At 41.5% G+C, this 15,916-nt stretch overlaps 1 protein-coding gene across 1 annotated transcript; it reads right to left on the reverse strand.

Moving 5' to 3' along the window:
- Nucleotides 1-961: 961 nt before the first annotated feature.
- Nucleotides 962-8,195, reverse strand: LOC308166905 (uncharacterized protein; the record flags this gene model as incomplete). Its single annotated transcript, XM_080541230.1, has 6 exons — nucleotides 962-994; nucleotides 6,600-6,716; nucleotides 6,988-7,137; nucleotides 7,327-7,383; nucleotides 7,700-7,798; nucleotides 8,043-8,195. The coding sequence occupies 6 exons, from the start codon at nucleotides 8,193-8,195 to the stop codon at nucleotides 962-964; spliced, it is 609 nt and encodes a 202-aa protein (XP_080397356.1).
- Nucleotides 8,196-15,916: the final 7,721 nt, after the last annotated feature.

The raw sequence follows: 15,916 nt of genomic DNA on the forward strand, positions 1-15,916 counted from the left end.
GAAGCAGCCATTAGAAGATGGGTACACTGTGGCCATGAAGGGATGCACATGGTCATCAACACTAATACTACAACAATACTTAAATAGGCTGTGGCATTCAATGGGATGTGAATGGGATCAAGAGACAAAGTTCAACATGCATGGCAAAATCAACTCAAATCAACTTTTGGATTTGATTGGTAATTACATTGAGGTGATTTGGCCACAAATATTGAACTTTGTCTCGTCATCCCATTCCATAGCTATTTAAACAACTATCAATCATGGATTACAGTTTCTCCCGGCCCATGGACTACTTTCAAGGTAAGGAACTATCTGATGTAAAAAAGTGAACTGTCCCTTTAATACAATGTGGATTCATGAGACAAATGTCAGAAAACTACACAACACAGCAAATGTAAAAAAAAAAAAGTCCTTTATTTTATATTACAATTTAATTTTTGAAACGTTTTGAAAATGTGAAATTGCATTATGCAAATTATATTTACAGAATAAAAGTAATGACAATACACCACTCTATACACAGACTATGGCAATGGGTCTTGGTTAAATATACATGAAAAAACATACAAATGCTAAACTTTAAGTATTTACTTTAGAAGTATTTCATATTTGCCAAATGTTATCCACCCAGTGTACATGATATAGTACATAGATGAAAGATCTACAATCTTTTTAAAACGTCTATATAGGCCTACAGTATAGATTTAGAATTCATAATAAAGTTATTGATATTGCTCCAGGCCAACACTGCTAGTGCTGATGTTTATACTGTAACAGTAACGTAAGAGAATACTCACTACATACCGGTAGTCTGCTTTGTAACCATGCGCCCATATTAGCTACTATAAAAAAACAAAGACGATTTTTATTTGTCTTAATCTCATTTCACATTGAGGTTGGTTGTCATTTTGCTTCATTATTTGTTGTTTGTTGTTGAGCTCTCGATAGTTCTCCAAATTTAAACCTCTTCCTGCTTGAGGGTGACCATGGGCTAGAGGGAAAAGACTAACCGTCAGTGTGCTAGGCTGATATATATATATATATATATATATATATATATATATATATATATATATATATACTGTTGTATATACAGTCCGGAAGTATTTGGACAGCGACACAATTTCCATAATGTTGGCTCTGTATGCCACCACAATGATTTGAAATGAAACAATCGAAATGTAATTGAAGTGCAGGCTTTCAGCTTTAATTAAAGGGGTTGAACAAAAATATTGTATGAAACGTTTAGGAATTGCAACCATTTTTATACACAGTCCCCAATTTTCAGGAGCTCAAAAGTAATTGGGCAAATTAACATAATCATAAATAAAATGTTCATTTTTAATACTTTGCCGTGAATCCTTTGCTGGCAATGACTGCCTGAAGTCTGGAACACATGGACATCACCAAATGCTGGGTTTCCTCCTTTGTGATGCTTTGTCAGGCCTTTACTGCAGCTGTCTTCAGGGGCCTCATTTATAGAAAGTACTCAGATAAAATGTTGATCTTACCCGTGTCGTACGTAGAAAACCACGTCAACGTAGTGATTTATACAATTTCAACGTGAGTCAATTTGACCGTGGAAACGATCGTAGCTCTACGTCGAGTATTGACCTTGCGTACGCACATTACCTACTGGTTATGCAGAGTTATTACAGGCATGTGAGCCGCACTGCCTACTGTCATTCAGTGGCTCGTAATAAAATTAACGATGTTGTTATCAGCCGAGAAAATTATTTTAATTCAAGATTTAAAAGGAACTGATGTTTATGATTGTATTTCAGTCTTCCTTTACATCCCTCCGGAGCTGTCTATCTCCCCTTCAACATGCCTAGTGCGTTCCACAACGGACCTTGCCCGGCCACGCGCTAAATTATACTGGATTTTCTCCGGTGTCTGGGAGTTCGCAAAGGGAGTGAGCAGCAGTGGAGGCTCCTCCATAGAGGTGGAGGAGGCCTGGCCTTCCCAATAATTTGAGAGAAGAGAGATTTAAAAAAGCAATAATTATATTTTTTATTTATTTAACAAAAAACATATTTTAATTGTTTTTATATTCATATTATTTATTAATATTATTTCCGTTTTGCTCATAAATCTTTTCCATGGCTAAAACCCAATATTGCAATTGTAAAGCACCTACAGGCCAGATAGTCCTTGGGCCAAACCATTTTTCACTACCAAATTCTGGGCAAATCCTAGATGTGATTTTCTTATTCCTATACATCCCTAGATTATGTTTTGATATGATAGACCTTTTGGATTGGCAGCTTATTAGTAGTTATCACCTCGTAAAGGTACGGAGTGCTTTTTTCAAAACCGGAGTTTTGCCTAGAAAAGTCCCCTGCCATATATTGCTCCCCTTCGTATGATTCGCGCCTAGCTGTGGTGTGGTTTTGATAGAGACATGAGGCTTTTCATGTTCTTTATGCGCCTGAGTCTCCTAAACACGTAGAGACCAACCCCGAGTCGATCAGAGATTCCTACGATGAGCTATGGTAACTTTACCGCACCTACCCCCTACCGATGAATGCCTACTTTTTGCGGTTTTCCGGAGGTATTGTGCGGTAGGTGCGGGAAAGTTACCATAGCTCATCGTAGGAATCTCTGATCGACTCGGGGTTGGTCTCTACGTGTTTAGGAGACTCAGGCGCATAAAGAACATGAAAAGCCTCATGTCTCTATCAAAACCACAGCACAGCTAGGCGCAGGCACGCGGGAAGGTATTTTGACTGGGGGTGCTGAGGTGCTGTCTATATACGCTACAGGGAAAAAAATTGCCAGGGAAAAAATTATAACGATTTCTCTCCCTCCCTCCCTCCCTCCCTCTCGCTGATTGCTCGTTCGCTCACACGCACACAGTGGCATAACGACGGGCCCCAATGCACGGGCAATAATAGTTAAGCACGCACGCACCCACACACTACAAAGACGTAACGTTAAATATTTTACCAACAATGTGTTGGAATTTACAGTAATTTCCACTCAGCTCACAGTGTCCCACAATGTCCACAAACATGATGTTGACCATTATTACAGACAGCACTCCATGTCGATTGTTATTGCCTCTTAACGGAAGCCCTTCGCTGCCGAAGAATCGGATGGATCTGAATATCAGTTCTAATACGTTTCTGGCCGTCTGTTGCTCTTTCTCAACAACGTCCGACAGTAGAGCATTAATGGGAGTGTTGTTAAGCGAAGCAAGCAACTGCATCAGCATCTTCTTCCAACTCCACTTCAATTGTTCTGGCTGATTTAGCATTTGTGACTGCTCCTGGTGTTTCTGGACACCTCTCGGAAATGAGAAAGACGTCAAATTCGTCTTTAAAGTTTTTTTTTTTTTTTTTTTTGATTTTCGTTTTTGTAGCTAACATTCAACTCGAAGATGTGAAGTACCCACTCGTTATTTTTCCGAACAGTTTTACGTTCATTAAATAAGTGTAATCTATAACACAATGACTTCGTTTCTTGTTGTTTGATGGGGATTCATTATCTTTGATGGGGATTTTCTGTGCTTAGTGATTTCCGGTGTAGCAACTTTCAAATACTCATGTCGTCTTCAATTTGTTTCCGATTTCAATGTATGATGCATCATTTGAAAGCTTACAATCTGTAGTTTAAGCACATGTAAAAGACTGAAAAATGATTTCGCCTACAGGTAGCCCTTTTCATTGGGCTGTGTCACATTTTTGCTAAAGAACTCAGAGATTCCCTAGCAAGATATGACCATGTGATCACTAACATTAAAACTAACAAACACATTTTTACATTTATTACAAAAAACACATTTATTTTTATTCCCAAAAGCAACAATAGTTATTATATTGTTTTAAATTATTGTTTGAATATTTTTTTTTTTTTAATTCAGGCAGGAGGAGCTCCTTCTGCCTGCCGCTAGGGGGTGCTGCAGCACCCTCAGCACCTCCCTTCCCGCGTCCCTGGCTAGGCGCGAATCATACGAAGGGGAGCAATATATGGCAGGGGACTTTTCTAGGCAAAACTCCGGTTTTGAAAAAAGCACTCCGTACCTTTACGAGGTGATAACTACTAATAAGCTGCCAATCCAAAAGGTCTATCATATCAAAACATAATCTAGGGATGTATAGGAATAAGAAAATCACATCTAGGATTTGCCCAGAATTTGGTAGTGAAATGTTCAATTTGGGGGTTTGGCCCAAGGACTAAGAATCCCTATCCGTTTCTATTACTCATACACGCGTGTGGCGGAAAAAGGTACTACACGGAGGCCAGGCCTCCTGTCGGAAAGTGGTTTCTCATAGAAGTCAATGTAATGCAATTTTTTTCATGGCAATATGTGATTGGCCAAATCACTGAAAATGGGTGGGCACAGGAGGCCTGGCCTCCGTGTAGTACCTTTTTCCGCCACACGCGTGTATGAGTGCTGTTCTGCAGGATAAATATTAGAAATGGATGAAGTATTGTTCTGAATTGTATGTTGTGTGTCTGATTGACATAGTGTTTGAGTGCTTTTGACATGTCATTGATTGTATGTAGTATGTTGTGGTGAATGTTGTAAGCCTGAGCAGAAGGGACAATAGCTGCTGCAGGCGGACCAGAGATTCATGCCAATTGTTTTGTTTATTTGATGACCCATTGTGCAGGCAATAAAAGCTGCTTCATCCACCATCCTGAGAGTGTCCCAATCCCTTCAGTACCGCCAAACACAAATTAATAATTTTTAACAAAGACAGATAAGAAGAAAAGGGAACATTCCATCGCGAGTGAAGCGAGCAAGCGGAAAAGAAATTGGCCTCCTCAATTCTGGAAGTCACCAGCCTCCACTGGTGAGCAGCCATATAAGAATAAGACCACCTGATAAGAATAAGACCATTATATTATTACAGTATAAGCAGCACTCGAGTTGAGGGGGGATGGCATCCCCCCAGAAATAAAAACTGTCAAAATCGCCCCCCTCTTTCCATACTTTATGTAATTTTATCAATGAACGTGGTATTACTGCTATTTCAAGGTGCGAGGGGGCACGCACACATGTAATTACATTTTTACTGACACTGAAGTCACTGACGCTGAGGGGATGCTAAAATTGTCCTCATATGATAAAATCCACCACCTCCCCTGATTTTCTTTTACAACTTGAGTACTGAGTATAAGCATGTGCCTGGTTAGTTGTCATGATCAAACGTTACAAATGCAATTTACCGAGAAGCCACCCTTCTCTGCCCTCTCCCGCTTCCAGACGAACGCCTACCCTATATTATAGCACTTGTCTTAATTCAGCCGCTATAATTGAGCCTCTATCACAGGGCGTTAATACAAACCTCATTCACCTGCGTTCATTTTACCTGCGTTGGTATTTATAGAAGGAAGCACGTACGCAATGTCAAACCATCAAGTACTTTTTTTTATAAATGAGGCCCCAGGTGATTGACTCTGGCCATTGCAGAATATTCCACTTCTTTGCCTTAAAAAATTCCTGGGTTGCTTACGCAGTATGTTTTGAGTCATTGTCCATCTGTATTGTGAAGCACCATCCAATCAACTTTGCAGAATTTGTCTGAATCTGAACAGACAGAATATCCCTAAACACTTAAACACTAGTGACCCAGTGCCATTGGAAGCCATGCATGTCCATGTCATCACACTGCCTCCACGTTTTTTTACAGATGATGTGGTATGCGTCGGATCATGACCCGTTTCAAGCCTTCGCCATCCTTTTTTCTTCCCATAATTCTGGTACAGGTTGATCTTAGTTTCATCTGTCCAAAGAATGCTGTTCCAGAACAGGGCTGGCTTTTTTAGATGTTTTTTGGCAAAGTCTAATTTGGCCTTTGTATTCTTGAGGCTTATGAATGGCTTGCACCTTGTGGTGAACCCTCTGTATTTGTTTGTGTGAAGTCTTCCCTTTATGGTACACATGGATGATGATATGCCTACCTCCTGGAGACTGTTCTTCACTTGGCTGGATGTTGTGAAGGGGTTTTTCTTTACCATGTAAAGGATCCTGTGATCATCCACCACTCTTGTCTTCCATGGACCTACAGACCTTTTTGTGGTGCCGAGCTCACCAGTGCGTTATTTTTTTTCTCAGAATGTACCAAACAGTTAATTTGGCCACTATTAATGTTCCCGCTATCTCTCTGATGGATTTGTTTTTGTTTTTGCAGCCTAAGGATGGCCTTTCACTTGTATTGAGAGCTCTGTTGACTGCATGTTGTGTGTATACAGCAACAGCCTCCAAATGCAAATGCCACACTTGGAATCAACTCAGACCTTTTTCCTGCTTAATTGAAAAATAAATAATGAAGGAATAGCCCACACTGGCCCATGAAACAGCTCTTGAGTCAATTGTCCAATTACTTTTGGTCCCTTGAAAAAGAGGGAGCTACATATCAAAGAGCTGTAATTCCTAAACCCTTCCTTCAATTTGGATGTGAATACCCTTACCCTAAAGCTGAGAGTCTGCACTTTAAGCCCATATTCATTATATAACTGTAACCTGAAGATGTTTTGGTAAACAGTTAAAATAACACAAATTCTGTCTGTGTCCAAATATATATGGACCTAACTGTAGTGTGGACACTCAATATGTACTGCAAAATAAATCTATGGTGACATACCAGGATGTTGAAATGCTGTCTGCATACTGCTTTCCTCTGCCAGTAGATCAGAAACAGGGCAACATTCATTTCAGTGACCAGGAGAGCTGCAATCATGCCAAGGATTCCATCAACTACCTGTCAAAGAAAGTATGAACAGAAGAGTTGTTATTGCAGAAGACAATTACCGTTTTCTTGGTTGAAATTTGAGTCCCTAAGCTATTGTGTTTTACAGTAGAATCCACGTTTAATAAGCTATAATATATTTCTCTACAGTCTTTCAGACAAGTGTTTGGATTGAAAATCAATGAAAACAATCTGTCAAATGTTTATTTTAACCCATGTTCTCTAGTGTCACTTCATTGTTTGTGCTATCCTAATGAACTATTAAAAACGAATGTTTCCTTACCTTCACATTGTCATAGCGTGAGTAGTACGCATTGAGAGAGTTTACCTTCACATTGTCATAGTGTGAGTAGTACGCATAAAGAGCGCATAGGACAACAGCCACAATTGCCCAGAAGAAGCTGATGATGTTCAATGAAAATGACACTTTTGCCTATAATAGGGAAGGGCAAAAAGGGAGGTTTATAAGCTGTACTTACTTTTCTACACTGTTTCTACAAAAAGTAATCATTTAACAATTTACAAAGATAATGATGCCAACAGTGATGACATGTATCATTCTACAAATGTATCTTCCATCTTACAGCATATTTGTATCTGAATAAGTGTGAACTGTGCTCACCACACTCATGTTGGGAGAGTGGCCTGCAGCATATGTCACCATACCAGAACCTACAAACTTTATAAGAAATTATAAAAATTCCTGTATAGGCATTTCAAATTGTATTTTATATATAATATATTTTAATCATAATACATGATATTATAATCATTTTGTATTTTTGTATCATTCTAGATATTAAACACAATGCTACCTGACAATTGGAGGGAGAATGAAAAGATAAACTGACATATATCCAACATAATTGAACTGACATTCATGTGTGATTCAAGATCAGCTGTGAACATTTTAAAATGTATAAAATGTAGTTTTTCAGTGTATTAACCAATGATATTGATTTGAAAGTGTTTAGACTGATAGAAGTGTTCCTTACCAGGAGACTGGGCATGGTGTACACCACAATGAAGGGGCGGCTATCGTGTAGCAGAAGCCCAAGACTGATAACAAGGACTCCAGCAATTAGCTGAGCCGCCTTACGAAAAGAAAACATTATTTAATTGACATTTAGAGCAAAAAACACTCCTGTTTTTTCTTTACGCTTTATGTTTTGTATTCATGTCACAAGAATATTATAATATTATGGTGGGCTACATGAGGCTTAAATGTATCAATACATTGTATTTGTTTACTGTAAATCATTTTGGCAATGTATTACATGACATTCTGTTCATCAACAAATAATCTGCCGTGAGGCTGTAGGAACATGTTTTACATACGCCTAATGCTTTGGGCTGACACTTGAGGAAGACCTTGTAGACATCTTTGAACACACAGTGGAAGTTCTCTGGCATCAGCTGCCCTTCTTCTCTAAGACTCCCCAGGGCTATGGTGATGACCATGCATTCATCACCTTTAAATGTATCCTTCATTCCTGTAAATACGCATGTTTAAACAATTATGGCAAACACATAACACTGATACAAGGATGAAATAAAAGTTACATTTTACTATTGCAATAATGCCATGGATATGGTGGCAGCTAATTAAAATGATACATTATTAATATATAATGACTATATGACTATATTTAATTATGTTGTTTACATACCTGCTACAGTACTTCAAACTTTATAGAGGAAACCCGCACTTAAGTCCGTCTGTAGTTAGGTGTGATGGTGATGGTGCAACTAATTCTCTCTCTTTCTCTCTGTCTCTTTCTCTCGCATACACACACACACACACACACACACACACACACACACACACACACACACACACACACACACACACACACACACACACAGAGAGATTGTAAGTGGGCAGGTAGAACTGAAGGTTATTAGAACAGAACAAAACAACAAGTTAGTCACCTGTGGTTTTCACACTCACTGAGAGATGTTAGTGGTTTGAGAAATTGTTGGACGAGGCACGTCTTAACACCAACTGCTAAATAGCGTGGGCCATGTGGTTAACAGTTTAACATAGTAGGCCTATACCTGCGACCTCCCTGTAAATGGAAAAGAACTATCCACGGTACGCCAGGCAGTGAGAGTCAGCAAGTAGTGCCACTGTTTTTCAGTTTAAAACGAAGTTGAGTACTAAAATGATATTATTTAATCCCTATACAGAATAGAAAAGGGTTACAAGTTGGTGGAAATAGTTCATTAGCAATTGTCAAAGTGATACGGTTTCAAATATATTTTAATTTTGTGTTTTAACCATGACAATTAATTGAAGTGTCTGCATGTAAACACACAGTAGGTGAGAACAGTAGGTATGTAGAGAGAGATACACCGGTAAAGGCCTATTCTTAACAAAGACAAATAACGTCTTACTGACTCACACAGGAGGAACAGATAGTATACGTTGATCAAGAGGAGCATCTAGAGACAGAACAAATTACCGCTTTGAAACCCTGGTGAGTGTGACTTCAATCAAATGAAAGTATTATTTATTTATTTATATTTGTTCTTTAAAAATAAAGAATATTATGTTCTCATAATAATCATTATTTCCATAGTCATTGAATCATGTTAATAGTCTATTACTACAGTTTGATTAATATTATAAACAAATTATTCCTCTAAAAAAAACACATGCAGGCGTTTTTAAATGTTGGTATATATCTTGTTATTTGATGTTGCAGCTTTTATGCGTTTGCATATAATTATGTTAAATGAAATCCATCATTCATATTCTCTCGCAAATTAAAAGGATGATGATAATCATTATGTGTGGGCTATTTGTTAAAACAAAGAAGATGAGCTCAGGTTCTGAAAAAGTGAATAGTAATTCATTGGATTACCGTAGGCTAAATCATAAAAATATATGATAATGAAAATATTGATGAAGATGAATGCTGTAGTTATAGTTATTGAATATTAATATATATAATATATATAATATATATGATTAATTCATGATTGCAAATGTCTTTCAAAAGTGTCTCACTACTAGGTCGTCCTCGGACAAGCCCTCCATCAGCACTTCCAGTCATCCCGATCCTCCATACATCTGGCTAGCTCCCTGGTCCTCCATACATCTGGCTAGCTCCCTGGTCCTCCATACATCTGGCTAGCTCCCTGGTCCTCCATACATCTGGCTAGCTCCCTGGTCCTCCATACATCTGGCTAGCTCCCTGGTCCTCCATACATCTGGCTAGCTCCCTGATCCTCCATACATCTGGCTAGCTCCCTGGTCCTCCATACATCTGGCTAGCTCCCTGGTCCTCCATACATCTGGCTAGCTCCCTAGTCCTCCATACATCTGGCTAGCTCCCTGGTCTTCCATACATCTGGCTAGCTCCCTGGTCTTCCATACATCTGGCTAGCTCCCTGGTCCTCCATACATCTGGCTAGCTCCCTGGTCCTCCATACATCTGGCTAGCTCCCTGGTCCTCCATACATCTGGCTAGCTCCCTGGTCCTCCATACATCTGGCTAGCTCCCTGGTCCTCCATACATCTGGCTAGCTCCCTGGTCCTCCATACATCTGGCTAGCTCCCTGATCCTCCATACATCTGGCTAGCTCCCTGGTCCTCCATACATCTGGCTAGCTCCCTGGTCCTCCATACATCTGGCTAGCTCCCTGGTCCTCCATACATCTGGCTAGCTCCCTGGTCCTCCATACATCTGGCTAGCTCCCTGGTCCTCCATACATCTGGCTAGCTCCCTGATCCTCCATACATCTGGCTAGCTCCCTGGTCCTCCATACATCTGGCTAGCTCGCCGGTACTTTCCGCTCCTGCATCTTTCTTGAGTACGTCCACGTATGTTAGTGTGGGACGCCCTCGTGATCGATGCCCATGTGTTGGCTCCCAGCCTCTCCCAGCACCAGTTAGCTGGCTGGCAGCTCCTGGGGCCTCATTCATAAAAAAGTACTTGAATGTCATCTTTGACTTGCACATAAGCACATTTTTCTAAACGGACTTAAGCATTATTTATAAAACGGGCTGCGATGGTTTAAAGTTGCGTACGTAGCCTACTAAAGTCTATAAATACCAAATATACTTGAAATTGAACGCAGGTGAATGAGCTTTGTATTTACGCCCTGTGATAGCGGCTCAATTATAGCGGCTGAATTAAGCCAAGTGAGCGGGAGAGGGCAGAGAAGGGTGGCTTCTCGGTAAGTTGCATTTGTAACGTTTGATCATGACAACCAGTACTCAAGTTGTAAAAGAAAATCAGGGTGGATGGTGGATTTTATCATAAGAGGACAATTTTAGCATCCCCACAGCGTCAGTGACTTCAGTGTCAGTGACTTGGTAAAAATGTCATTGCATGTGTGCGTGCCCCCTCACCCACAGTATTTTACTCAATATGCGCAAAACTAAATGTTGAAATAGCAGTAATACCACGTTCATTGATAAAATAACATAAGGGATGGAAAGGGGGGATGGCAGTTTTAGAAGGGGGACGATTTTGACCGTTTTTATTTCACGGGGGATGCCATCCCCCCTCATCCCCCCTCAACTTGAGTGCTGATGACAACTAACCAGCAAATGGCAAAATCGTTTAGTTTTTTTGAAAAACAACAGCAAAGATGACGTTCAAGTACTTTTTTATAAATGAGGCCCCGGCATTCACAGCCTTATAGGAGAAGCTGAGTTTGATTTGTCGGGGGAGCCACAACCTGGCTATGCCATTCAGGGCCCTCCACGCAAGTGCTTTCCTAACTTTAAGGTCTTGCTCGGACGAGTTGACCCATGAGCCCAGGTAGTTGAAGTCTCAACATAATTAGAACAACATGATAAAACCTGCCATCGTGACACAGGTAACCGAGACATCATGGCTTGTGCAGACATCCCCATGGTCATCCTGGGCACTGGGCAACAGCAGGGTGATGATGAGGGGGATCATCACGGACCAGAGATTAAGTATTACCAACCCACCAAGCAGAATCCTTCTGCAAAGGGACCACTGCACGATCTGCTACACAAGCAACCTGCAGTCTTGGGGGTAAGACTAAGGGACATCCTCTAGTAACGTGTTAGAGAAACAAATAGGCCTAAGTTTATTCGATTATTAGCATTTATTTTTATTTTTATAATTGACTTAAAAAGAGGCTACATTATTGTTGACCACATTTTAAATTTCTCATTCAATTCAATTCAATATTGAATTGAATTGAACTGAATGAGAAAATATACAATATTCTCATGGTTTCTTTTAATTTGGGCTGGGGCATGCCAACATGTTGAATGCTAAATCATGAAGCGCATGTCCAGATTTCAGGGCTATATAGTTTGCAGTTAAGATAACAAATAAATAAATACAAGCTATCATGGATCATACTGTATGCAGGAAAGAGCAGCTAATGCCTTGCCTCCAGTGACGATGAGTATGAAACTTCCTGAAATGATAAATTATGCTTTGTTTTGCCTCAGTCTTTGCAGATGGTGAGTGGGTTACTAGGTTTTGGACTAGGTGTTGTATCTGCTACAACCAGTGACCCGACTCGGTCCCTTTTCACCTTGTTCAGAGTCTCACTCCTGACTGGATTACTGGTAAGTGGAAATGACACAAGCACTGAATGACATGTTGAATGAAAGTAAAAATGGAATTAGCATGAGCATTTAATGATCATACTGTAGTCCAGGCCTGGATCAGTCAGGACCTAGGTAACTGCATTACCACTGGTTACCTAGGTAACTGCATTACCACTGCATAAGCATAACCAGCAATAATGTAAAACCAGTTATTCACAATTTAGATTATTTAGAAAAAAAAGAAGAAATATGAATCAATCAATAACTATGAAATGTATTGTCATTTAATTTTTAATGCACAGTTCTCCCCTTTCTCCCATCAGTTTTTCATTGCTGGATTGTTGTCTAACCTGTTGTTTAAATACCCGCGATTAGTACCTGTGAGTAAAATGATTGTATTGCAAATGCAGATTTAGTGCATTGTAATGTAATGAAACATACTACATATGAAACATACCTCTGTAATATAATGTTTATTATTAAGCTTTTAGGTGGATCAATTAATTTGGATAATTTCCATATTCTATGATTATGTTCAATGTACGTACGTATATGTTCATTTGAAAGCATACCGTAGATGATTTATGTTTTAAATATGATATTATGGAGTAAATCATGTACAAATGTATCTTTTTTACTTATAGGTCTGCTTATTTGTCAACATCGGCAGCATAATTGTGGCAGTCGTCGGTGGAGTGCTGATCTGCATTGATTTTGCTTTCTGGGATCCAGAAAATCATCTGAAGGTAACCTCAAAAGATTGATAGTGTCACATTAATGATTTTAACATTTTGGAGTTCTGTATGAAACCGGTACGGTTGACCTATTGTGCAAGAGTGAAATGTATTTGAATGTGTCTCTGTCTGTTACTGTAAGGCCCTGGAGGCCCTGGTGGCCTGTGTGTTAGTGGTGGAGGTGGTCGTCTCTGCAGTCCTGTCATCCTGGTTCCAGGCAGAGAAGGCCCGTCCTTCACTGTGAGCTGCAGTATCAACGCCTGTCAACTTCATATCAACGCCTGTCAACTTCATAGTCCTTCACTGTGAGCTGCAGTATCAACGCCTGTCAACTTCATACTGCATCCAAATCCATTCCCTCCTCCTCTATAACTGAACATGTCTTTTGGTTGGCTATATATGGAATGGTTTATTATTAATTAGTTTACACCTGCAATACCAACTCCATACAAAGATGGGTGATTAATACTCATACTCAAACAATAATAGTAACTATAATATCTTGTATGTCTAGTTTATATTCTGAGTACAGGCATGATTTTCTTAATTGATTTTCCAAAAGGCAGATGGTAAAGTAAATTATTCAGCTCAACAAACCAGTTTGAGAAAGATCTGTATGAGTTAGACGTGTGCATACGTACCGTCTCAGATTTCCTCTTCCACTATCTGACCTATGTGGGTTTGGCGCAGGTAGAGTTGTATCTCTACTTGTACCATGGTGATGTCTGCAAGGCCTGTAGTGTAGCTGTGGTCTGTATGGGTTGCATACATGCTGTACTGAGAAAAACAGCCGTGTGGTTTAGAGGCCAGCTTCTGCCTGGTGCAAGAACCATTCTTCATGAGAGTTTCCTCTTTGATTCTTTCTTCCCTGTCAGTCCTGGGGCCTCATTTATAGATAACATTTTGATCTTACCCGTGTCGTAGAAAACCACGTCCACGTAGTGATTTATAAAATTTCAACTTGAGTCAAAGAAATAATTTGAAAATGAGTTTAATTCAAGATTTAAAGGGAACTGATGTTTATGATTGTATTTCAGTCTTCCTTTATATAGTCAAGGCAACGCCATCTCCCCTTCAACATGCCTAATGCGCTAAATTATACTGGATTTTTCTCTGGTGTCTCCGGTGTCTGGGAGTGAGCAGACATATTTTCAATGTCACCTGATAAGAATAAGACCACTATATTATTACAGTATAAGCATTTGCTGTTTAGTTGTCATCAGCACTCAAGTTGAGGGGGGATGGCATCCCCCCTGAAATAAAAACGGTAAAAATCACACCCCTTCTAAAACTGTCATCCCCCATTTCCATCCGTTATGTCATTTTATCAATGAAAGTGGTATTTGAAGAAGACTCCTCAATGTCGGTTTATAATATTTATTCAGACAAAGATGTCAACACCCTGTGGGTGGGAATACAGCGTATGAGTAAATACAATTACCAAAACAAGACATACATAACAAGATATAAACAAACATGAACGATTACTGTTAACCACAATCTGATAATAAGATACATATAACTAATAACAGACTTACGTATAACAGGCAAACACGTCCTAAAGAGAGAGGAGAAACAGCGTGTATCCTCGGACCACCTGGCATCCACAATGGCCGCCACAACTTCTCCTAACTCTAACCTCTTAACAGAGAGTACTAAACACATAAACCAATACTATCGCCCCCTAGCGGTCGGGAGTACACTCCACCCTGCATCCCCCCCAGACCGGGGAGCCACGAATCCACGTGGGTCCACGGGCTCAAATCCATTGGCCAGACTCAGCTTCATAACGCTTAGGTGGCCTCCTAGCACGGGCCGGCCGGGCGGGCCGCAGTGGCGACGGCGCAGGAAGAGGTGTGGCGGGAGCCACACCAGCGGGAACTAGGGGCGCGGGGAGAGACGACGCCCCGCCTGAAGGCCCTAGCAGAGAGGGGCCCAGAACAGCAACACGGGGCCCATCCGTCCCCAGCCGGGCGTCACCCTGGGGCACCACTGGACCAGAGGGGGTAGCTAGGGGCAGAGAGTCCAGGGAGGGAGGAGGCAGGGGAGGCGGCGACGGCAGCCGCTGGGTACATGGGGCGACTGGCGTGTAGCCACGGAGGAACCGCCGGTTGCGCAACGTCAGGCGTCCTGAGCCATCAACTCTCACCCGATACTGATCGTGGCCAAGCGACTCCACCACCACCCCAGACCTGTCCCACTTATTGGGGCTCGGGCCCTGCTGATTCTGGATGAACACCCTCTCACCGAGTGCCAGAGGGCGAAGTGGTCTTGAATGAACCCCCAGAGACTCGGTGGTACGGGACATCCGCGTGCGAAGGGCATCCTCCTTCACAGCCCATGCCTGACGCCAGAGAGGACGGATATGCGGGTTCGAAAACTTCTCCAGCCTGTTAACGAAGGAGAGCGAGCCTCGAAGGGGGTGACCGAAAATGATCTGTGCTGGTGAGAGGTTGCAGTCTGGGTCGGGTGTGTTACGCAACTGTATCATCGCGCGCAAGAAGCGATCCTGGTCGAGACTGCCCGCCGGGCCACTGTTGGACATCAGAAGCCGCTTCGCAGTCTTAACAGCGACCTCCGCTCTCCCGTTAGACTGTGGGAAACTGACGGAGGACACACGATGCCTGATCTGCCATAGGCGGAAGAAGTCCTGAGTGTGGCTTGCCATAAATTCCGGGCCGCCATCGCTTGAAAGCTCCTCAGGCACCCCAAAGGTCCGGAAGAATGAGCGGAGGTGGCGAACAAGGCCAGCTGCGCCTCCAGCATCAGTCCCGGCCGCAGCGCCCAGGACCTCCACCCAGCCTGAGAGCCGATCCCCGACGACCAGGTAGTGGCGGCCCCCGTAATCAAAGAAGTCAGCAAACACTGCCTCGAACGGGGTGGACGGTGGCGGAGATGACAGAGGGGGCGTAGCTGCCTGTGATGGAGCA

Source organism: Nansenia antarctica (assembly GCF_963989245.1).
Source record: "Nansenia antarctica genome assembly, chromosome: 10".
Taxonomy (NCBI): Eukaryota; Metazoa; Chordata; class Actinopteri; order Argentiniformes; family Microstomatidae; genus Nansenia; species Nansenia antarctica.